At 55.8% G+C, this 21,738-nt stretch overlaps 2 protein-coding genes across 5 annotated transcripts in view; one reads left to right on the top strand and one right to left on the bottom strand.

The window, feature by feature from the left end:
- Window positions 1–1,617: 1,617 nt before the first annotated feature.
- HRAS (HRas proto-oncogene, GTPase) lies at window positions 1,618–4,737 on the top strand. Its single transcript, XM_072639555.1, has 6 exons — window positions 1,618–1,788; window positions 2,311–2,434; window positions 3,274–3,452; window positions 3,537–3,696; window positions 4,159–4,291; window positions 4,407–4,737. The coding sequence occupies exons 2-5, from the start codon at window positions 2,324–2,326 to the stop codon at window positions 4,276–4,278; spliced, it is 570 nt and encodes a 189-aa protein (XP_072495656.1). The 5' UTR covers window positions 1,618–1,788; window positions 2,311–2,323; the 3' UTR covers window positions 4,279–4,291; window positions 4,407–4,737.
- Window positions 4,738–4,932: 195 nt separating this feature from the next.
- LOC140524776 (USP6 N-terminal-like protein) overlaps window positions 4,933–21,738 on the bottom strand; it is a 29,379-nt gene continuing 12,573 nt past the window's right edge. The window contains exons 2-16 of one of the 4 annotated variants that reach the window (XM_072639551.1): window positions 18,446–18,746; window positions 18,268–18,346; window positions 17,173–17,295; window positions 16,700–16,785; window positions 16,126–16,165; window positions 15,465–15,545; window positions 11,709–11,816; window positions 8,476–8,585; window positions 8,099–8,147; window positions 7,517–7,637; window positions 6,982–7,076; window positions 6,809–6,874; window positions 6,606–6,705; window positions 6,288–6,440; window positions 4,933–5,943 (exon numbers count right to left, since the gene is read on the bottom strand). In XM_072639551.1, coding sequence (XP_072495652.1) covers window positions 5,150–5,943; window positions 6,288–6,440; window positions 6,606–6,705; window positions 6,809–6,874; window positions 6,982–7,076; window positions 7,517–7,637; window positions 8,099–8,147; window positions 8,476–8,585; window positions 11,709–11,816; window positions 15,465–15,545; window positions 16,126–16,165; window positions 16,700–16,785; window positions 17,173–17,238 — 1,869 coding nt within the window. In that variant the 5' untranslated portion in view covers window positions 17,239–17,295; window positions 18,268–18,346; window positions 18,446–18,746 and the 3' untranslated portion in view covers window positions 4,933–5,149. Of the gene's footprint in view, window positions 5,944–6,287; window positions 6,441–6,605; window positions 6,706–6,808; window positions 6,875–6,981; window positions 7,077–7,516; window positions 7,638–8,098; window positions 8,148–8,475; window positions 8,586–11,708; window positions 11,817–11,935; window positions 14,236–15,464; window positions 15,546–16,125; window positions 16,166–16,699; window positions 16,786–17,172; window positions 17,296–18,267; window positions 18,347–18,445; window positions 18,747–21,738 lie in introns of those variants that run through there. The other 3 variants (XM_072639552.1, XM_072639553.1, XM_072639554.1) reach the window with 3 other exon arrangements.

Here is a 21,738-nt window from a genome sequence, read left to right on the forward strand (position 1 = left end):
ACCCCATTCTACTTTCCCATTTCCTTTCATGCCCCGTTAAATCATAAGTTCCTTGAGGGCAGAGACTTTGGGTTTTTTTATTTGTGTTCCCAGTGCTTGGCAAGGTAAAGAAATGTTTGTTGTATTTCTATTTGAGTTTGTGAAGGCTAATCCCTGTCGTCTTGGTTTGAGTTTCGCCAGTTCCAGAGGTCGGTTTAGGTCTTAGCCACATAACTGTGGGCTTACTCCATGTTCAAGTTCCAGTAAACTGCTACTGGACTCGGCCAGGGCCAGCCAGGTGGAAGGCTTTCCAGGTCCAGAGTGGCAGAAATGGAAGCTCCTATTCATCTGGGCTGCCTGCCCTGATTACTCATTCTGCTGCAGGTTGTAGACTTGGCCGTACCTGAAACTCGAGGTCTGCTCTGCTCCCTGGTCAAAGTCCCGGAGCGGGTGTTTGCCCAGTGCGCAGTCCCACTTCGCGGTCCACTCTGCCTGCCCTTGACTCCTGTTCCGGTCTCTCAGTGTGGGTCTGAGAACTCTTCCTTTGCGGTCCTGGGCAGACCCGTCCCCTCACTCCTAGCCTATCGTAACCACCTGCTGGTAGTGGGGAGATCATCTGCTGCTCTGACCATCTCAATCTCCCTGCTCCCCCTGCCCACAAATTCCTGTGGTTCCCTATTACCTCCAGGGCCAATGTGGCTGCTTCCCCTCATTTTCTGTGCTCTTGCATACAGACGCTGGCTGTCGGGCTGGCCCTTGAATGTGCCACTCAATCTCCCGACCCTAGCATTTTCTCTGGCTGTGCCCCACTCCTGGAATGCAGTCCCTCCTTCTACACAGAGGAAGCCTTCCCTGACCTCCTGCCTAGGCTCGGGCAGGGACCACTTGGGTGCAGGGAGCGGCAGCGCCCAGGTGGGGTCAGGGAGGTGTCTTTCGGACCCTGCGCTGACCTGCTGCTCCCTGACCATCCTGGTGGGAGCCCCAGGCCCCGCGGTGTCGGGATGAAGGCTCAGCCCTCCTCGCAGGCACAGGCAGACCCGGGCCAGCACACGCTTCGAGGGCACAGGCTGGCCCACCAGCCGCAGGGGCCCTCTATCTAGGGAGCTGCCCAACAGTCATTCCATCCCTGGCTCCCCATTGCCCAGGGTCACCGCTCCTCTCTTTGAGCTTCCTCAGAGTATGCCGCGCGACCGGCCCAAACTAGCCTACTGCAGTGCCGCAAGAAGTTCCAGCTCCCGTCGCCCCGCCTTTGCCCCGGCAGTTCCCTCTGCCTGGAATGCTCTCCCCTTCTCACCTCCCAGCCAATACCGAAAAGGATCCCGGAGTGGGCGGTGCCTAGAAGGCCGCTCCGGCCACTGATCGGGTTGAAGCAGGCGCTTCAGCCAATAAGAAACTAGACTCTGATGGTCAACTTACTTCTCCAACGGGAAGTAGGGCTGGCTCCAGGACGTGATGGGCAGGAGGCTCAGCCAATAGTCAGAGCCGCTCAGAGAGCGTCGACGGCGGTGAGACCTTGCAGACGGCTAGAAAGGGTGGGCGGGGCCGAGGAATGTCCTCGTACGTGTGCGTGCGCGTGCGCGGTGGGGCGGGGCCGAGGCGCGCGCCGCCGCTCGCCGCGCCCCCGCCCGCCGCGCGCGCCCGCGCCCCGGGCCGCCAGGAGCCCATGCGCGGAGTGAGCCGCCCGGCCCGGCCCCAGCCCCAGCCCCGGAGCCCCCCGAGCCCCCTCCGGAGCCCCCGGCCCGGAGCCCCCGGCCCGGGGGGGCAGCAGTGGCGGAGCAGAAGGAGACGGCGGAGGAGGCAGTGAGCCCGGTGAGCCTAGGGGGGGTCCCGGCGAGCGGAGCGGGACGGAGGGCAGAGGGGAGGGGGCGGCGGGGGGTGGGGAGTGTGTGTGTGTGTGGGGGGGTTATTGGGGTGGGGACGGTGCCCCCTCAGCGGGGAGGTTGGGGGCTCGGGCCTCCCGGAGCGCATGCCGTGGCCGTGGCCGTGGCCTTGGCTTTCCCCTTCTGGGGCAGGGGCACGGGCGGGGGCGGGGTGCGGCCTGGGGAAAGGGGTGCGGGGGAATGCGGGGCGGGCAGCCTACAAACTTGCCCGTCATCCGAACGCGGGGGCTGGGGGGGTTGTCCCGGGGCGTGTCCGTGTCTGGGGGTGCGCGTGCCGTGAGAGGGGGGGACCTGGCCCGGGCCGGGAGGGGCTGGGGGAGGGGCTGCAGGGGGAGGGGCTGCCGGGGGCGGGGCCCCCACCTGGGAGCTCCCCCTCCCCCACGCTCGGGGGCCTGGGCAGGCCTGGGGGGCCGGCCTTGGGGGCCCCTGAGACAGCGCAGCTTCCCCGCAGGCTCCTGGCCAGGATGACCGAATACAAGCTGGTGGTCGTGGGTGCGGGGGGCGTGGGCAAGAGCGCGCTCACCATTCAGCTCATTCAGAATCACTTCGTGGACGAGTATGATCCCACGATCGAGGTAAGCGCGCCCCCACGCCCCCCGCCCCAGGACCCAGGAGTCTGGACGGCGCCCTCCCCCCCAGGCCCCTAGGACCCTGTACGGCTCCACACCCCCGCCCCAGGACCCTGGAGGGCGCCCTCCCCCCACACACCCTGGACCCAGGACCCTGGATGGTGCGCCCCCCAACACATACCCAGAACCCTGGACAGCTTCCCCCACCCAGGACCCTGGAGGATGTCCCCCTCCAACACATACCTCAGGACCGTGGACTTCGCATACACATGCTCACAGGACCCTGGACAGCACCCTCCTTCCCCCCCTCCCCCAGGGCCCTGGATGCTGACCCCTTACCCAACACATACCCAGGACCCTGGACGGCTCCCTACCCCTGACCTAGGACCCTGGATGGCACCCTCCCCCCTACACATACCCAGGACCCTGGACGGCTCCCTACCCCTGACCTAGGACCCTGGATGGCACCCTCCCCCTTACACATACCCCAGGACCCTTGACTTCGCATACACTCACAGGATCCTGGATGCTGCCCTCCCCAGCCAGGACCCCAGATGGTGCGTGCGCGCATGCACACACACGCGCGCACACACACACACACACACACACACACACACACACACACACACACACACACACACACACACCCAGGAACCTGAATGCTCACCCCCCACACCCCGCCCCAGGAACACATACACTTACACCCCAGGTCCCCCTCCCCCAACCCCATCCCCTTCAGAATCACTCCCATCACCAGAAGCAGGCTCCCAGAAGCTTTCCCCAGGAACTCCCTAGCAGGGAGGGAGCTGAGACCTGGGGTTCTGCCTTAACTCCCCCCACTCCAGGACTCATACAGGAAGCAAGTGGTCATTGATGGAGAGACCTGTCTGCTTGACATCTTGGACACTGCAGGCCAGGAGGAGTACAGCGCCATGAGAGATCAGTACATGCGCACCGGGGAGGGCTTCCTCTGTGTCTTTGCCATTAACAACACCAAGTCCTTCGAAGACATTCACCAGTACAGGTGAGCCCCCACCCCACCCTCCACCGGCCCTGCCAGCCCTGCCCTGCCCCACTGGCCAGCTCCTGCTTCTCTCCTCCCATGCAGGGAGCAGATTAAGCGGGTGAAGGACTCGGATGATGTGCCCATGGTGTTGGTGGGGAACAAATGTGACCTGCCAGCCCGGACAGTGGAGACACGCCAGGCACAGGAACTGGCCCGAAGTTATGGGATCCCCTACATTGAGACTTCGGCCAAAACTCGCCAGGTGAAGGCCTCCCACCTACTGTCCCAGCTGCCCGCTGTGGGGGTGGGGGTACAGAGGCCAAGCTGGAGGCCTCTCCCCAGCATGGAGAGACCCAAAAAAGCTGAGTAGCTGAGTACAAGGCCCCAGAACAGCAGGGAGTCTGGGTAGTGAAGAGGTGAGCCCTTGTGTGGCACAGTTTGGGCTAGGTAGGCCCTGGTTGGATGTGAGCTCCTATCTGAAGTGGACCTGGGGGATCCTTGGGAGGTCTGGGTCCAAGATGAACCCTGATCTGACATGAGCCCATGTCCAAGGTGACCCTGGGTCCAAAAGAAGCTGGAGTCTGGGAAGAACCTAGGCCCTGGATGAGCTCCCTCCGAGGGAAGCCTGAGGCTGTATGGCCTCAGGGCCCCAGAGCGGCTCCCTCGGAGGCCAGCCCGAGGCCAGGGCACACCCAGGCTCTGGCTGAGCTGCCCCTCTCCGCAGGGGGTGGAGGATGCTTTCTACACACTGGTGCGGGAAATCCGGCAGCACAAACTGCGGAAGCTGAATCCCCCGGACGAGAGCGGCCCGGGGTGTCTGAACTGCAAGTGTGTGATCTCCTGACCGCGGGGTGGAGGTGAGGCCTGGGGAGGGGGGAGGTCGCGGGCGGGGCTGAGAGCAGGGACCCCCCCTCCTTTCCTTCCCCCATCCCGTCGGCTGGACCCTGAGTTGGCCTTCTGGTCCCCGCCCAGGCTGGGGGTTTGGAGGTGCAGGACCCGAGTGAGGGATGGAGGAGCCGACGGACGGAGGGACGGATGGACCATGGTGGACACACTGACGGACAGTCGGTTGGAAGGAAGGAAGGAAGACAGCGGCGGCCGCCCCTCGGCGCTGCTGCTGCTGCTGCTGCTGCTGCTGGAGTTCCTGGTCCTGCCGGGAGGGCCAGATGGCGCCTCTGATCCCCCCGCAGGCTTTTTGCACGGACTGTCTCCAACTCCCCGGCCCCAAGCTGCTTCCTCTGCCTCCCCTGCCCCTCTGCCCGACCCACCGGGCTCATTTCAGTAAATTATTGGATGCTCTTGACCTTGCTGTGGCTGTCGGGGGCCCCAGCCCGGCCTGTGAGGGAGGGGCGGAGCGCTCTAGCCCATTGGGCTGGGCCAGGGGCTCTGAGCTGGGGGTGGGGGAGGCCTGCCCCGAGCTGGGCGGGGCCGGAGCTGCCCTCTGCTGCCCCCGGAGGAGGCTTCAGGAATAAGGAACACCGCAGGCAGTCAAAGGGTGCTTGGTGTAAACGCCTTTACTGATACGTCTGCCCTCGGTTCGTACCATTTCTGTCCAATTTGGATCTTGTTCTCTGACAGACCCAGTGTAGTGCGCCCTCTGGCAGAGAGCCTTGGCCTCTCTGGGCGGGTTTGGGGCCCTGCAGCCCTGCCCTGCATCTCCAAGCCCCCTTGCCTCCCATCCAGGGTCTGTGAGGCCCAGGGTGCACAGCATCCCTTCAGATGGCCCAGGGGTAAGCCCTGTCTGGATATGGCCTCCTCATGGGGAGACCCTGGGGTGACCTGGGGACGGCGAGGGGCCAGCTCCTCCCCACTGAAGCACCATGGGCTCCCAGTCCTGAGTCCTTGCCAACCTGGGCCCTGCAGAGGCCACAGGGGCTTGTGCCCAGAGATGCTGAGCAGGGCCCAGGAATGTCGAGGCTGGGCATGCTGGCCCAGTGCCTGGGTGAGAAGCTGCTTTGGGCAGTGTGGATACTGCCTGGCCCCAGCCCCTCAGCCTCCTTGGGAATATTACAGTGTTGGGGGTGCCAACTGCTGGGAGGGGGCCAACTGCTGGGCCCTGGGGCAAGCAGACCAAGCTGCTCTGAAGTGCTGGGAGGAGGAGGGGGAGGGGGAGGGCAATCTGGATAGGCATTCTCATCGGGGACACTTTCCAGAGGCAGCAGCTCTTCAGGGGATGGGGGAGGAGGGAACAGGGCTGCATCTAGCTCTGAGGGGATGCCCTCTTCAGGGGACGTTGGGGCACTGTGGTCCAGGCCTGGGGGTGAGAAGGGTGGAGGTGTGGGCCTTGGGCAGGCCTTGTCCAGGCCCTGGCTGTCCTGAGGGAGTGTCCATTCTAGACTGCCTAGCGGCTGGGGAGAGGGCCCATCTCCTGAGAGTGCAGTCTGCTGAGTGGGCAGCAACGGGCTCACGTGGGGGCTCCCAGTCGGAGCTGCCTTGCTGCGCCCATTGATCACCGGGCCCAGGGAGAACTCCATTCCCAGAGGCTTCTTGGGGAACTCTTCCAGTTTGGCTTCAAGGAAAACAAGAGAGTAGACATTTAGACCCAGTCCCTGACAGATGGGCTTCTGATCGTATAGGAAAGGAAACTGAGGCCCAGAGAGAGGAAAGCCTCCAAACTACCTTGTCTAGTATTTGTGTACATTCATGCCTGTAATCTGCCTACCACTATCCTTCCTGGCCCCACCTGGTCTGCCCCTGGTCCCAGCTGGCCCCACCCGGCCTGCTCCTGGTCCCACCTGGCCTCCCCCTGGTCCCACCTGGCCCGCCCTTGGCCCCACTAGGCCATCTTCTACATGGGCCCTGACAGCCTGGTTTTGGCCTCTTCCCCTCCCTGTGTCCCAGCCCAGAGCCCACCTGGGGGGGGCAGTTCGCATTTCATTCTGCGCAGTTCAGCCATGGACGCTTGCAAATGATCCAATACGGCATCATCTTCTTGGGGCCAGGGGCCAGCCAACTTCTCCTGCAGAAATTCTCTGAGATCCTCCAGGGCCATCTTCAGCAGACGTTCTGGAGATCCAAGAGTGGGGTGGGGGGCCAGGCGGTGAGCCCCCTGCCCAGAGGCCCCCTTTGCTCTGCTCCTGGCCAGAGCCTGGGCTTGGTTCTCTCATCTCCCTTTTGCCCCCCTGAAAATCCATCCTTTCCCCCCACCTCAAGTCTGGGCCCGGCCCTTACTCCTGTGCAGCTTGAGAACTGTATAGGCCATGGCAGTGAGAACTCGCTCGCCCTCCAAGATGTACACATCCCACAGGCGCAGGGTGAGGGTGAATGGGGTCTGTGGAGGAGAGGCCAAGCTGAGAGGGTGCCCCAAGAAGGCAACACCATGCCCAGCAGAGCCCAGAGCCCAGAGAAGGCCTGGGCTGACCTGAGGTTCTCACCCGGTCAATGAAACATTGCAGGAACCACTTTGTGGTATAAATGCCTGTGGACATCTGTTCTTTGTCCTGAAGGGAGACAGTGGAGATGGCAGGGTCATCTTTACCCCAGCTAGCAGGCAGCTCCCCTGTGCCCAGGTGTGCTGCCACCCTGTGCTCAATGCTGCTGAGCTCACCATGTGTTTCTTCAGCTTGGGCAGGGCTTTCCCGAGGATCTGCTCATGATGGTCTTGGAAGCGCTGAAGCTTGGGGAATCCAGGCATGAAGAAGCCTGTGGGGAGCCCGCCCAGGGCAAAGGGCTCAGCAGCAGCCTGGGGAGAAAGCCCAGGAGCCACCTCGGGTTCACCCCCTGGCCAAGCAGGGATGGGCTTCCCCAGAGTGAGTGGGGTGCCTCTGGGACTGAGCCCCTGGGCATGTCCCTCTGGGGGGACACCATCTCAGGTGATGCCTGCTGTGTTGGGCTCAGGTGTGGCCCCTCTAGCAGATGGAAGGTTCTGGCCAGACCCCCTGCAGCCTCAGTGCTCTCATCTGGAGCATGGAGCTAATTCCTAACCTGCCTTGGCCTCTGAGCTACGGGGAAGCTAGGGAAAGGGAGGTGGGTGGTGGTGGTGGGGTGTGACTTCCTGGCTCAATTTCCAGCAGGTATGGGACTGGGGATCCGTCCCCCTCTGCCACCCCTGGGGAGGAGCGGGGGTGGGGTCAGGTGCTCACCATGCATCGCGTGCCTCTGGTTGGCCAGCAGCTGGGCCAGAGCCCAGAAGGCTTCCTCTTCATTCAGGTACATCAGCAGGATGGCAGCGATCTGACTCATGCCCTGGCAATAGCTAACCTCCTGCAGGGGGCACCCCACCACCCCGACACACAGACACACAGATGACTTGGGGTGTATAGTGACATCTCCCCCTCCCCAGGCTCTCTGGCTGGGAAGACACCTCCGAGTGAGGTCTTGAGCTAAGTCTTGAGTGTGCGAGGCTAGGTCTGGACTTGGCCACCTGTGTGCATCTCCCCCAGGACTCACAGGATGTGATCCCCAGGGGCTGCTTGGACTGAGGCAGGGGTCCACCCTGAACTCCCAGGGCCTGGGCAGGGGGCCAACGGAGCCTCTTGGGAGGCAGGCTGCCTCCGGAGGCCGAGGGGCTAACACGATGCTAGAGAAAAGCCAGCAGGCCCGGCCTACCCCAGCTGGTTAAGACTTGGGCCAACCGGGCTGACCTAGTACTCCTCCTACCTATCCTGCAGCACACACTCATGCCCATCCATCTGCCCACAGGCAGAAGCTCCTCAGAATCTCACCGTGTTGTAGACAGAGTATGCAGACAGGACATGGAACAGGGCTTGCTGCCTGGGGAGAAAGGAGGATCTCTGACCACTCTGGGCAGCCTAGAACACAGTGGCCACTCGGGACCAAGGGAATCTCCCCCTAGCCCACCCTCTGGGCTTCCAAGTCTGTCCTCACTGACACCTGGCTGTCAGAGGAAGGCAGCGGATACTGAGACCACAGCCCACGGAGAGAGGACACTTCAGGGAAGGGGTGGTGGTGGGGTGGCCCAGCCCCAAGCAGTCAGGGCATGGGGAGCAGAGGGTGGCAGGAGGACCCTAGCTGGGGCCAAAGCCGGCCCTCTCTCTCTGATCCAGCCTCAGACACTCTGCCCGACCCCAGGATCACTCACTTTACTCCATAGCGGTCCCGAAACATGATATGATTGCGAAATGTACGGTTGATGTCCAGATCAATCTGTCTGATCTCGGAAGAAAAGCTCTGGGCTTTCTCCTTCATCTCCTGTGGGGAGAGGGGGCAGCGTGTCAGCACCAAGCAAAGGGAGGGGAGATAGCCTCCTGAGAAGCCCTGGGCCGGACACCCAGAACCTGCCCCACCCCCCAGTCACCCAACACAGCCAGTGTGGGACTCTACCTGAGGACAAATTCCAACAGAGAATATCCGAGGGCTCGCCTCCTTTGGGTGCAGTGCCCCCCCAGGGAAGCAGGGGCATCGAAGGCCAGCCTAGGCCTGACTGTGACAGTCTCTGCTCTTGCCCCTTATGCACTGTCCTACCCTGTACCCAGGTGGATGCTCTCAGCAGCACCCCAGGCTGACTGTGAGTTCTTGAGGTGTCTGGCCTTGGCTGGGCAGAGAGCCCTGGGGCTGACTTCCCTGCTCACACTGCAATCTCTCCCCATCCAGGCCCTCCAGCCCTTCCTTGTCACTGTCTTTGGCCATCAACAGAGCACAGCAGAGGCAACAGCTTGAGCCCCACTGGAGATGGGTCCTGTGGGGGAAGGGGGTCCTTTCCTGCCTCTGCTGCCGACGGGATCTTGGGCACCTGGGATACACCTATCCCAAAGGAGGGCCCAGGTTAACGGATCTTTTCAAGGTCTTTTTAGGAACTGTTCCCTTTTTCCCTGGATCCTGATGTTGAGGCCCCCGGAGAGTAGCCCCCTATCAAACACCTGCCCTTTTGCTGCATCTGAAAAGGGTCATCGACCTCATAAGACCCGACCACTGCCATCGGGGCTTTGCAGACCCTCTCAGCATCCCCTTCATGCACATGTCTTCAGGCACCCCGGCCCACTCATGACTACCTACCTTGTTCTCCACCCCATTTTTCTATCTCTTCTCCTGTCCTCCCTACCACTACCTGGAAGGCTACTTCTGCTCCCTCCTCTGCTTCCAAGTCTTCAGGGGCTCCTTACTGCCTCAAAGAAAGTTCAGGCTGCTCTGTGGAAGGCATTCAGCACTTGCCACCTTCCCTCCTAGCTTGGCTTCTCTTTGTTCTATCCCTTCCTCCCCACCCCACACCCTGACACAGATTGATAAATACATATAAAACCATACTATGAATACTTCCATGTATCATTTCTTTCTCTGCAGGTGGATCACATCTTTCCTTCATAGGTCCTTGGTAACTGATCTGACTACGTATAATACTCAGAAGAACTCTACTTTGAATGTTCTCCTGCCTGCCCATTTTGTACTTCACTACTCTACGCAAGTCTATCCCTGTTTTTCTAAGACCACTGAGTGCATCATTTCTTACAGCACAGTAGTATTCCATCACAGTCATACACCACAACTTGCTCAGCCATTCCCCGATTGATGGGCATCCCTGTAATTTCCAGTTTTTTGCCACCATAAAGAGAGCTGCTATAAGTAGTTTAAAACATATAGGTTCTTTTCCTTTCGCCCTAATCATCTTTGGAAAAAGACTGAGGAGTGTCGTTTCTGAGTCAAAGGGCAGAGGCAGCTTAATAACTTTGTGGGCATAATTTCAGATTGTTCTCCAAAATGAGTGGATCAGTTCGCAGTTCCACCGATAGTGTATTCGCGTCCCAGGTTCTCCACATTGCCTCCAACACTTGCTGTTTGCCCCTTCGATCGTTTTAGCCAATCTGATAGATGTGAGATGATATTTCAAGGTGGTCTTAATTTGCATTTCTCTAATTAATAATGATTTAGAACATTTTTTCATGTGATTATGTATAGCTTTGATTTCATCAAAAAACCACTTGTTCAGATCTTTTGACCATTTATCATTTGGGAATGACTCATATTCTTACAGATTTGACCAAGTTCTCTGTATTTTTGAGATATGAAGTCTTTATCTGAGAAACTGCCTATGAAATTTCCCCCCAATTTTCTGCTTTTCTTCTGATCTTGGTTACACTGGTTTTATTTATTTATTATTTTAAATTTAATGTAATCTAAATGATCCACATATTGGGATCCCACAGTGCTGTCTCTTGTTTATTCATAATTTGTTTGCTTGGCCCTAATTCTGAGAGGTAATATGTTCCATGTTCTTCTCATTTTCTTAGGAGATCTCCCTTTATGCCTAGGTCATGGATCCCCTTTGACCTGATTTTGGTCATTTGTTTCTCATTACATCTTCCTCTTTAGTCTTATTGGCTGCTCTCTCAGCCCTGGTCTGTCCCCATCCCAAGCTGAGATCTTTGTTCAGAGTAGGTGCCTCCTACCTGTCTGGAGATGGATCCATGGCCAGTCTTCTCCTGGGCTGACCCTGCCCTGCCCATCCTTCCAAGCCCAGCTGCAGACACTGCCTCCAGGAAGCCAACCTGAGCTTTCATTTAGCCCTTCTCTGACGTGATTCCCTGGGTCTCTCTTCCCAATTCTTAGACTAAGGTCCTCCTCCCCCCCACTCCCTTCCCAGTCCCAGACACCCAGTCCCAGGTGTTTGACAAAGACTTGTTGAATGTTGACTGATTGAAGGTGACTCCCTCGCCTGGAGGGTGGCACGAGTACAACACTGGGGACCTGAGGGGGCCTGGGCTGGGTCCTGCTAATCCATGATAAAGGAGGGGCTGGGCCCTCTGAGGTGGGGGGGCTCTGTATGAGCCCCAACACTAATTCGATGTGTGTGACCTGGGCAGGTTGCTTGGACTCTATAACTGTTTCTTCATCAGGAAAAGGGGATAAATGTATGCTCCCCACCTTCCAGGGTGGTGGGAGGGAGGGAAGGGCACCTACCACGTGCCAGGCACCCTGCTAAGCACTTTGCAAATATCTCATTTAATCCTCATAACAATCCTGGGAGGGAGGAGTTATTACTGTCCCCATTTTACAGGTGTGGAAATTGAGGCAGACACAAGTTTGGTGACTTGCCCAGGTGGGAAGGAGCACTGAGAAGATGGCCAGGGGTAGGGAGGACCCCTAGGGAGGCCTGGGAAAGCCCAGGGAAGAGGTCAGGCCAGCTAGGACACCTGGGTTGGGGGCTGCAGACTGGAGCCTGTCCTCTGAGTCCAGACTTGTTCACAGTGTCTGCGGGCCAACTGGGAGGGTGGCCCCAACACTGATCTCCACCTAGGGCAGGCCATGCCAGGTGACAGAGACACTAAAGGTCATGGGCCAGAAGCTGGCAGCGGCCCCGGGACTAGGAAAGCCTCCTACCTCATACTTGCCAGGATTTTCTGTCTTCACTTTCTCCACTTCCAGGAGGAGGGACCAGACTTGGCCCCGTACCTGCAGAGGGATGCCTTTGTAGACTCTTCGAGCCATCTGAGGGTTGAGAGGAAAGCAGGCTGAAGGAGGGCATTGGCCCTTGGCACTGGCACCCCCTGACCAAGCAGTCCCACACAGAAAGACAGAAGCCCCACCCCTCCGCAGGAGGGATCTACCGTCAGCCTGTACAGGATCCAGGCACAGGACTCTGCCTCTCCTTCCCCCTGGATCTTATCCTTCAAGGCCCAGCTCGGGGTCCACCTCCTCCTGGGAGCCCCCTGCTGCACAGTCTGCACACTGATCAGTCAGAAGTGGCCTCTGGTCTCTGGAACATCCTGCTGTATACTCTCTCCTCCACCACAGACCAGTGTTTGCCACCCACACCCACTCACACCTCCAAACCCCAACACTCAGCTGCACACCCACATACACAACCTATACGTAAACATATCCATACCCATCCCAGGGCGTGAGACCTTTTCTCAGCATTCTTTCTCTGTCCCTAGCACCCAGCGCAGGGCTCTAGGACTCAGGGCAAAGCAGGTGCTATGACATTGGCCCCAGGAAGAGAGGAGGCAAAATTCATGTCCCTCCCTTCACTGCAGAAGTGGGGGTGGAGGAGGGTGGCTATGAAGTATCTTCTACACAGCTGGCTCCTCTCGCTGCCTTTTATATTTTCTGTTAAAATCTCTGATACAAGGGATAGCTCATGGGGGTCGGAGAGGGAGAGATTCAGAATGAAAGGCATCCACAGAAAAAAATGAAAAATAAAAAGGGGGCGCCACTAATCCAACCTTAAATCAGCATCGCCAATGACCCAGACGGTTCTTCCCCAGGACATTTCCCAATGGGGCTCCTCACCAACTTCACTGCCTCCCTCTCCCTCAGTCTCTCGGTCAATCTCAGCCAAGTCTCGCTGGCTTTCCCTCCATCCATCCCTTTCTCTTCCCTCCCTGGGCTCAGGCACCAGCCATCTCTTACCCCGGTCGTTCCAGCAGTTTTCTGATGACTCTCCCTGTCTCCATGTCCAGCCTCCCAGTCATAGCCCTCCTCCTCACCCTCATCGCAGACAAACTAACCAACTCACTGCTCCCTGAAGCTAACAGGCTTCTTCCATCTTTGTGCATTCACTCAGACTATTTTATTGCTCTCATAATCTTAACCTTCCTTCAAGGCTCTGCTCTGGGGCCACCTCCTCTGGGAAGTCTTCCCTGATTCCCCCAGGAATGCATCCCTTTCTTTCTAGAGGCTCTCCCCCTCCCCCACCAAAGAGAGGGGAAGGATAATCTCACTGTTATCCCAGTATCCCTAACATTTAGCACAGTAGGAGTCTAAAAATGATTTGATTAATAGGAAAGGAGGAAGAAAAAGAGGAAGAGGAGAAATGAATGAAAAAGTGTGTGTGGGACAGAAAAAGATAAGGGATAGAGAGAGGCAGGGACAGATATGCCCACACCCACACTGGGATGGAGGCTGGGAGAGCAGAAATAGCCTATGGGCAGATCAATCAGTGAAAGTGAGTAGGAGGGTGTTAGTCAATAAAGCAGCAAGAGCCTGGTGCCTGAGGGCTTCCTGGTCAAAGTCAGTCAAAGAGTATTGACTATAAGCCAGTCCCAGTGCTAAACTTGGAGAACAGGGAAAGTGGCAAAAGATAGTACCTGCCCTCAAGCAGCTCAAAATCGAATGGGGAAGACAATATACGAACAACTGCGTACATACAAGCTATAAGGATACACTGGAGATAACAGAGAAAAGTGCAATCAGGAAAAAATTCTGGTGGAAGGTGCAATTTTAGCTGCAAGTCCAAAAAAGCTAGAAAAGTCAGTAGTCAGTAGATGGAGAGTATTCTAAGAAAGGGGGTCAGCCAGAGATGAAAGGTCTCGTTGGAGCAACTGCTGGGAGGCCATTGTCACTGGATCAAAGAGAATGTTGGGGAGTACGGTGAAAGAGGACTGCAAAGGTGGTGGTGGTGGTGGTGGTGGTGGTGGTGGTGGTGGTGGTGGTGGTGGTGGTGTGTGTGTGTGTGTGTGTGTGTGTGTGTGTGTGTGTGTGTGTGTGTGTGTGTGTGTTGATGTGGTCAGACCTGCACTTTAGGAAAAATCACTTTGATGGCTGAGTGGAGGACGGACTGGAATAGGGGGAGACCTCAGGCAGGTATAACCCCCCAGCAGCTACTGCAATAATGCAGGCATGAGGAAATGGGGATCTGCACCATGGAAGGGGGCAGTGTCCAAGGACAGAAGGGGATGCATTGGAGAGATGTGGCAGAGGTGAAATCAAACCAGAGGTGTGGTGGAGGTGAAACTGACCAGAGATGTGGCAGAGGTGAAATCAACCACAGATAGGCAGAAATGAAATGACCAGAGGAGAAATCGACCAGAGGTGTGGCAGAGGTGAAATGACCAGAGGAGAAATCGACCACAGGTGTGGCAGAGGTGAAATGACCAGAGGAGAAATCGACCAGAGGTGTGGCAGAGGTGAAATCAACCACAGATACAGCAGAAATGAAATGACCAGAGGAGAAATTGACCAGAGGTGTGGCAGAGGTGAAATGACAGGCCTTGGCACCATATTGGATCTGGGGGATGAGAGGTAGTGAGGAGTCCAAGGTGACTCCCAGTTTGGGAGCCTAAAGACTGGGAGAAGAGTGCTGCCCTTGGTAGTGATAGGGAAGGCAGGAGTGGGGAGGCTTAGGGGGAGAGATAATGAGTTCTGTGTTATAAATATTGAATTTAAGATGTCTGCTGGCAGTTGAACATGTCTGAAAGGCAATGGGAGATATGAGACTGGAGCTCAGCAGAGAGATTGGGGCAGGAAAGTTAGATTTGAGAATCATCAGCATAGACATGGATGGTAATTAAATCCATGGAAGCACATGAGATCATGGGGTGAAGGATTATGGTGGGAGAAGAGCAGAGGATGCAGGACAGACTCCTCAGGAACACCTACAGCTAGAGGGCATAGCCTGGAGGAGGATCCAGCTAAGGAGACTGGGCAGAGATAGTCACTGAGGAAGAGGGGAGCCAGGATCTGGGAGGAGAGAGTGATCACCAGTGTCCAAGGCTGAAGACAGGCATAGAAGAATGAGGATTAGGAAAGGGCTATTGGATCTGGAAATTAGGATAAGAAATTTTGAAAGCAATTTTGGCAGAATGATAAGGTTGGTGGCCAGATTACAAGGGTTTAAGAAGAGCGAGAGAGGAGAGGAAAGGGAGACCAGCGTAGACTCAGCCTTTTCAAGGAGTTTAGCCACCCAAAGGTAAGGGAGATATAAGATAGTGGGGGTATATGGGGCCAGTGAAGGTTTTTCAGGATGGCAGAGACATGGTCAAGCAGGAGAGAAGCAGCCAGTAGGCAGGGAGAGATTGAAAATGAGGTGGGGGGGGGGGAATGATAGAAGAGGGTGTCCATCATTTCCCAGGAGGGAAAGGAGCAGCCAGGATGGTGACTGGAGTCAGAGACATCCTCTGACTGTTTGAAAATGTGAAGAAAGTTGGTGCTGGGGCTCTGGGGCACCCCAAAATCCTTGTGCTGGTCCCCACACACAGAGGGAGTGATGGCAAAGCATGTGGGGGAGCCTGAGCAGGCTGTGCCCAGGGCTGGCAGGAGGGAGGGAGCCTGAGCAGGCTGTGTGCCCAGGGCAGGCGGGAGGGAGGGAGCTTGGCTGTCGTGGGCTCTGGGTTCAGGGGCTTTTCCTCCTCTTACCTTCTCACTATTACAATATTTATCCCACTTCTTCAGCATCTTCAGCCATTTGCCCACCCGCTCGATCTCCTGGAGTTTTTGCTGAAAAATGAGGACGCAGAGCACCCTCAGAACTGAAATTTCCTGGAGAAGCGCCCTGTCTGTGCAGGGTCCTGTGGCTGCCCATGTGAGGAGGGGCCCAGCAGCCCTGAAGGAGAGCCACGCCTCTGGGCAGGCTTTGTTCTGTTTTCCCTACCAGTTCTGCCCACCCTCAGGTGACTCCCAAGTACACACCTGGTGCAGGGGAGTTACCACTGCAAGGGTCATGCCAGATAGATGGAATCATGAAGGAGGGAATGAGGCTGAAAGAGAGAGGACAGACACCAGAGAGAAAGGAGAGGGAGAGAGGGAGAAGGGAGAAAGCGGGAGAAGGGGAGAGGGAGAAAGAAAGGAAGAGAGACAGAGGTAAAGGAGGAGAGAGAGATGGTGGGGGTGGGAGAAGGGAAGGGAGCAGCGGACTTGCCTCACTGGAAGACAAGGTAGCCCTGCTCTTTATGCCCCTCCCTCTCCCCAGCACCCTTGATGTCCAGCCCACTTCCTGCCTTGGGAGGGCACCCAGAGGGAGGCTTCTGATCCCTCTCCACCAGCTCAGACCCTGTGGGCCCCCACAGTTGGTTCTCACCTTCTCCTCCAGGGCGCTGCGGCTTGGCAGTTCACTCTCACTGGGGGGGCAGAGGAAAAAGGCAGTGAGGGGCATGAACAGAAAAGTCAGATATACCACATTCCAAAGAAGGAGGGATCTAAAGTGGAGTAGCCCTGTGGCCTCAGGGTCAGTGGAGCAGCCCTGTGGCCTCAGGGTTAGTGGAGCCTATGGCCTCAGGGTCAGTGGAGCAGCCCTAAGGCCTAGGGATTAGGGTGTTGGGCCTAGAGTCAGGAAGACCTGGAGTCATCCCACCTCATATGCCCCTTAGTTCTGGGGCCCCTGGCAACTGCTTTCTTCTTCATTTGGAGGGTGGCTCCAAGGTCCTTCCCAGCTCTCAGTGTCTGACCTCAAGTTCCTAGGGATTGAAGGCCCTGGACATTCTGAGCCTTCCTCCTCCCTTTGCCTGAATACCTAGAGGGCACTTGCAAAGCTCCCAGAATGGCCTGTTCACAGGACTCAGCCTTCTAGGGCAGCAGCCTAAAGCACCATCTGGGCTTAACCTGCATGACAATGGGGTGCATGGGGGGCATAGGGAGAACACCAGAACACTCACTGCAGAAACCCAAATCGGTCTGTGACTTTGTAGAGGGCAAAGTCTGCATCCTCCCAAGGGTCGATCTGAGCTCCATGCTGTCTTCCCTGCAAAGAGAGGGGAACTCAGGGGCTGCGGTGGGGAACCTGGACCTTCTGGGCCCTTTCCCCAGAATCAGGAAGGAAAGTCCTAGCACCAGGATGGGGGAAGCCAGTTCCACCCGCTCCCATCCTCCCCTGGGCTGCCCTGACCAGTTCAGGGAGGGCCAGCCTCAGGCCTGCCCACTGGCCCCCAGATCCCTGAGGCTGAGAGCACTGCGCAGAAAAGCATGTGGTCCAGACAAATGCCCCTCTGCTCAGGAGGACAGAAGCCAGGCACTAGAAGACCAGAAGTCTGCCCAGCCAGGACCAGGGCAGGGAGTGAACATGGAGGAGGGTTGGGGTTAAGGGTGGCCCCTGTGGACTTGGACCCTAAACACAAAGACAGGTCCTTACCTTCTGGTACTTGGTGATGATCTCAGCTCTCTCCTCTGCTACCAAAGCCTCAATGTCTTTCTTCATGTCCAGAAAGGGGAGGCAAGAAAAGCCCCCTCCCCTGCTCTGTGCTCACAGGCACCCCTGCAGCAGAAAGACAAAGTAGGGAAGAGAGAAAAGAGATGAGAAGAGAGGGGAAGGGAGAGGAGGAAGAAGGGGAGAGGGGAAGGGGAGGGGAGAGGAGGGAGGAGGGAAGGGGAGGGGAGGAGGGAAGAGAAAAGAGAGGAGGCCTCAAGGAGGGGAATGGTGCAACGGGCAGGATTGGTGCTCGAGGCCACAAAGAAATCATGAGGATGCCAACAACTGACATTTATGTAGCGCCTACTGCGTACCAGGCAAGCACATTATTACCTCCTTTGATCCTCACAACAACCCCAGGAGGAAGGTGCTGCTATTTTCTCCATTTTACAGATGAAGACTTGCCCTGGGTCACCCAGCCAGTAAGTGTCTGGGGTTAGATTTGAACTCAGGTCTTCCTGACTCTACACCTAGCACTCTCACCACTGTGGTGCCTCCTCGCTGCCTCTGAATGCCAATGGGGATCAAGTTCAAATCCCTCTTACAAATGAGTAAACTGAGGCCCAGAGAGAAAGGCAGTGATCAGTCATCCGGTGAGTGAGCAGCAGCAGTTCCGAACCCAGGGCATCTGCCTCCAGCTCCCACTCACATTCTGTGCTGGTTAACCTGGCTGGCAATCCCCAATAGGCCCCAGGCTTTCTGTGGTGCCCGGTAGGAGATGGGAGGGCGAAGCCAGGTTGGGCTGCTGCCCCCAGGGCATCTCTACAGGAGCTCAGGCTCAGGGCTGGCTTTGCCCCAGGGAGAGAGGGAGCAGGGCATGAGGCACTCCCAGGTGCCCAGTGTGGGCACAGCTACAGGTGAGGTGGCCAAAGTGAAGGACCTGGGCCCCGGCCCTGCAACACACAGGGAGCAATTTCCCAGGGGAGGGGGAGCTGGAGCTGCTGCTTTGTTCTCAAGGAGGACCCTGACATCAGGGAGGAGATGCTGTGACATGCAAGTGACTTGGAGGTAAGTGAGGGAAAAAGTCACCAGCCTCACCTCCTCCTCTGGAGCCATGTGGGTCCAATGACCCGACCCAGATCAGAACAACTGGAGTTTCTTCATCTGCAGAAGGCGCCTGGTGAGGAAGCCAGGCTCAGGTCAACACAGAACCTACCTGCTGGGGCTTCAAAGGTAAAGGTGGGAGGGGGAGTTCTGGCCCCAGCAGGCCTCTTACCTGAGCAGGCCTTGGCCAGTCTAAACACATCCAGATGGTGCCCTCACGCTAGCAGGTAGGAGGGCCCATGGCCCTGCCTTGGGCCTGGGAGTCCAAGTCAGAGCACCAGGTCCAAGGGGCCACTCTCACCATCATCATCCCTGGCAGGGTCCTGGGCATGGTGCATGGGTCAGGTGTAGGTGAGGCCCAGGCCTTGTGCTCTTCCCTCCTCCACCCTGGGAGGGAGGACCAGTGACAGCGCTGCCCTCTCTTCTTGCTACTCAGTGCCCACATGCAGATGTTCTTCTGTTGGTCCCACTCACTGGAAGGAAAAATGCCAGAGAGAAGGGAATTGATCTGGGAAGATGACCTATGTTCCCTGCCCCAGTGCCCCCCAGCACCAAGACTCCAAGCTGCCTAGTCCTCAGGTTGGATGGACATCCAGACAGACAGACATCATCCTGTCTGAAACAAACCACCAGGGGCAGACACTTAGAAAGAATCCTGCCACCAGTTCCCAAGGGTACCTTGGGCACATGTCTCCTCTCTGAGCCTCAGCTTCCCCATTGGTGAAATGGCTATTTCCTCCAGCCTTTCCAGTATCACTTCCAGGGTTCTAGGGAGGACCCTCCCCTGGCCAGTGGCTGAGAGCCCTGGGATATCCCAGCTGCAGCAGTTCTAACCCAGCCAACCCTGACCCAGTGCCCCACACTGCTGGGCCAGACAGCAGGGTGGGGCTCCCATTCCTGCCTACTCAGGGCCTCAACAGCCAGCCAAGTGCTTCCCTGGGTGGGCATCATCTTGGAGGAGAGCAACAACTTGGAGTGGGGGGAACCTGAGAAGTTGGGAGGGGGCTCTCTGCCAGGCCTTTCACCTTAGCACCCTCTGACACATGAGCTGGTTGGGGTGGCTGAGTGCCAAATCCCAACCTGCTTTGGAGAACCACAAGACCAGATCCTCTCCTTTCTTAGAGAAAAAGGATGGAGGAGTCACCCCAAAGTCACTTTTTGTGTGGTCTTATGCTGACTCGTCCACATTGATTAAGTACCGCCTGTGCTAGACACTTAGATACAAAGAAAGACAAAAGACAATTCCTGTCCTCCAGGAGCTCCCTTTGGAATAGTGGGAGTGAGAAATGGCAACAGGCAAACAGCTAGGTGCAGACAAGGACAGAGGGAAGGCCCCAGAAGGAAGGGGGTTTAGGAAAGGCAACCTTGAAGAAAGCCAGCCGGCAAAGAGTAGGCATTCTAGGCATAAAGGATAGCCAGTACAAATGCTTGGAGTTGGGAGATGGAGTGTCTTGCTTAAGAAGGGCAAGGAGGCCAGTGCCACTGGACCAGAGAGGACGTAGGAGGGACTGGGGTATGTCAAGTTAGAAGGGAAAATCATGAGAAAAATCTGCTTGACCATGGGCTCTGCTGACTCTGAAAAATGGATGGGACCCAGGGAAATGACACTGAAACCAGCGACACAGAGGTAAATTGATGGCCACCCCTAGGAAAGCAGAGGGGAGGAGCTGATGGCCATGGGTATCCCTGGCTTAGCACATAATGGGTAGATTGTGTTAAGGACAGACAAGTCAGTCAAATGAGGATTGATTAGGCGCCTACTTTTGGTCAGGCCCTGGAGGAACCAATTTCTGCCCTCAGAGGGATTCCCTTCTATGGGAACATGTACACATAGAAATCTACACAAAATAAAAAGGACCATGGTTGGGGGCGGGGCATGAGCACTGGGAGCACTGGGAGACCACCCAGAAGTGGCTTTGAAGGAAACCAGAGATTCTCAGAGGTGTCGGTTCATGTCCTGTGGGGAGCCCAAAAAGAGGCTGGGGACAAGAGGCACTCAGGATAGGTTTAATTTTGCACCAGAGAGAATGTCTGCCTCGAGGAAACTGCATCTCCTTTGGACGGCCTGAGTTAATTTCTACTCTGGTTCTGGCCACTACCCCATTTCATGCCCTCTGCCTAAATGAATGAAAGGGTGAATAAGGCATTTATTAAGTGTTTATGGTGTACAAAGCACTGGATTAAGCAGTGCAAAAGAAGAAAGTCATCTGGCAGAAATGAAGCTCAGACCAACACCTTACACCACACTCCACAATGCATTCTAAATGAATACAGAACCTTAACATTAAAGGTCACACTGTTCAAAAATAAAAAGAGAAACAAATCATGTATCTCTCACTGCTATGGGTAAGAGAAGTAGTCTTAATGAAAGAAGAGATAGAGGTAATTACAAAAAATAAAATAATTTTGATTACTTGTAACTAAAAAGCTTCTGCATAGATATAACATTAATGCACCTAGGATAAAAAGGAAGTGGACAAATGGGAAAACAATCTGTGTCTCAAATTTCTCTCATAAGATTCTGGCATTCAAGATATATAACAATTTATAATACACATAGACACATATATGACTCAGAGTTGTTCCTCAATAGGTAAGTGGTTAAAGTATAGGAGCAAACAATTCTCAAAAGAATTCCTGCAGAGTATTCACAACCATATGAAAAAAATGCTCCAAATCACTAAGAATAAGAAGCAACCCTGAGGTTTTACCTCACACCCAGAAAATTGGCAAAAATGAGAAAAAAATAGAAACAATCAATATCAGAGGAATTATGGAAGGATAGATGCTCTAATACATTGTTGGTGGAGTTATGAATCAAATACAACTATTTTGGAAAGCAATTTGGAATTATGTAAATAAAGTGACTAAAATGTCTACCCTTTGACCCAGAGACTCCATTCTTGGGCTTATACCCTAATGTGCTATATATGTGCTAGGTGGCACAGTGGATAGGATGCCAAGGCCTGAAGCCAGAAAGACTCATCTTCCTAAATTCAAATCTGGTGATAGACACTTCCTAGCTGTGTGACCCTAAGCAAGTCACTTCACCTTGTTTCCTCATCTGTAAAATGAGCTGGAGAAGGAAAAGGCAAACCACTTCAGTATCTTTGTCAAGAAAATCCCAAATGGGGTCAACAAGAGTCAGACACAACTTTGAGGTCAAAACAACAGCAAACACTCCCTAGACACACCTGGAGTGAGTGTGTCCTAGAAGATACCAAGATTATGCACTACTGTAAATGCTACTTGGGACTTCAGGGCCAGTGTGCCCTAAAATAAAACTCATGATCTCTCTCCTCAAATCCTCCCCACTCCTGAATTTCCCTAACCTTTGCTGACTTCTAATTTCTCATCTCCAACTGCCTTTTAGACATCTTGAACTGCATGTCCTGTAAACTCAGCATGTCCAAAATGGAATTCATTTTTTGCTCTAAACCTTCCCTTCCTCCTACCTTCCTTATT

The sequence above is a fragment of the Notamacropus eugenii genome, chromosome 2 (genome assembly GCF_028372415.1).
Source record: "Notamacropus eugenii isolate mMacEug1 chromosome 2, mMacEug1.pri_v2, whole genome shotgun sequence".
NCBI lineage: Eukaryota > Metazoa > Chordata > Mammalia > Diprotodontia > Macropodidae > Notamacropus > Notamacropus eugenii.

Bases quoted from the DNA above. Each gene is read 5' to 3' on its own strand.
- HRAS (XM_072639555.1), top strand. From the start codon at position 2,324: ATGACCGAATACAAGCTGGTGGTCGTGGGTGCGGGGGGCGTGGGCAAG. The intron at 2,435-3,273 runs GTAAGCGCGCCC...CCCCCACTCCAG, and splicing joins AGTATGATCCCACGATCGAG to GACTCATACAGGAAGCAAGT. The intron at 3,453-3,536 runs GTGAGCCCCCAC...CCTCCCATGCAG, and splicing joins GAAGACATTCACCAGTACAG to GGAGCAGATTAAGCGGGTGA.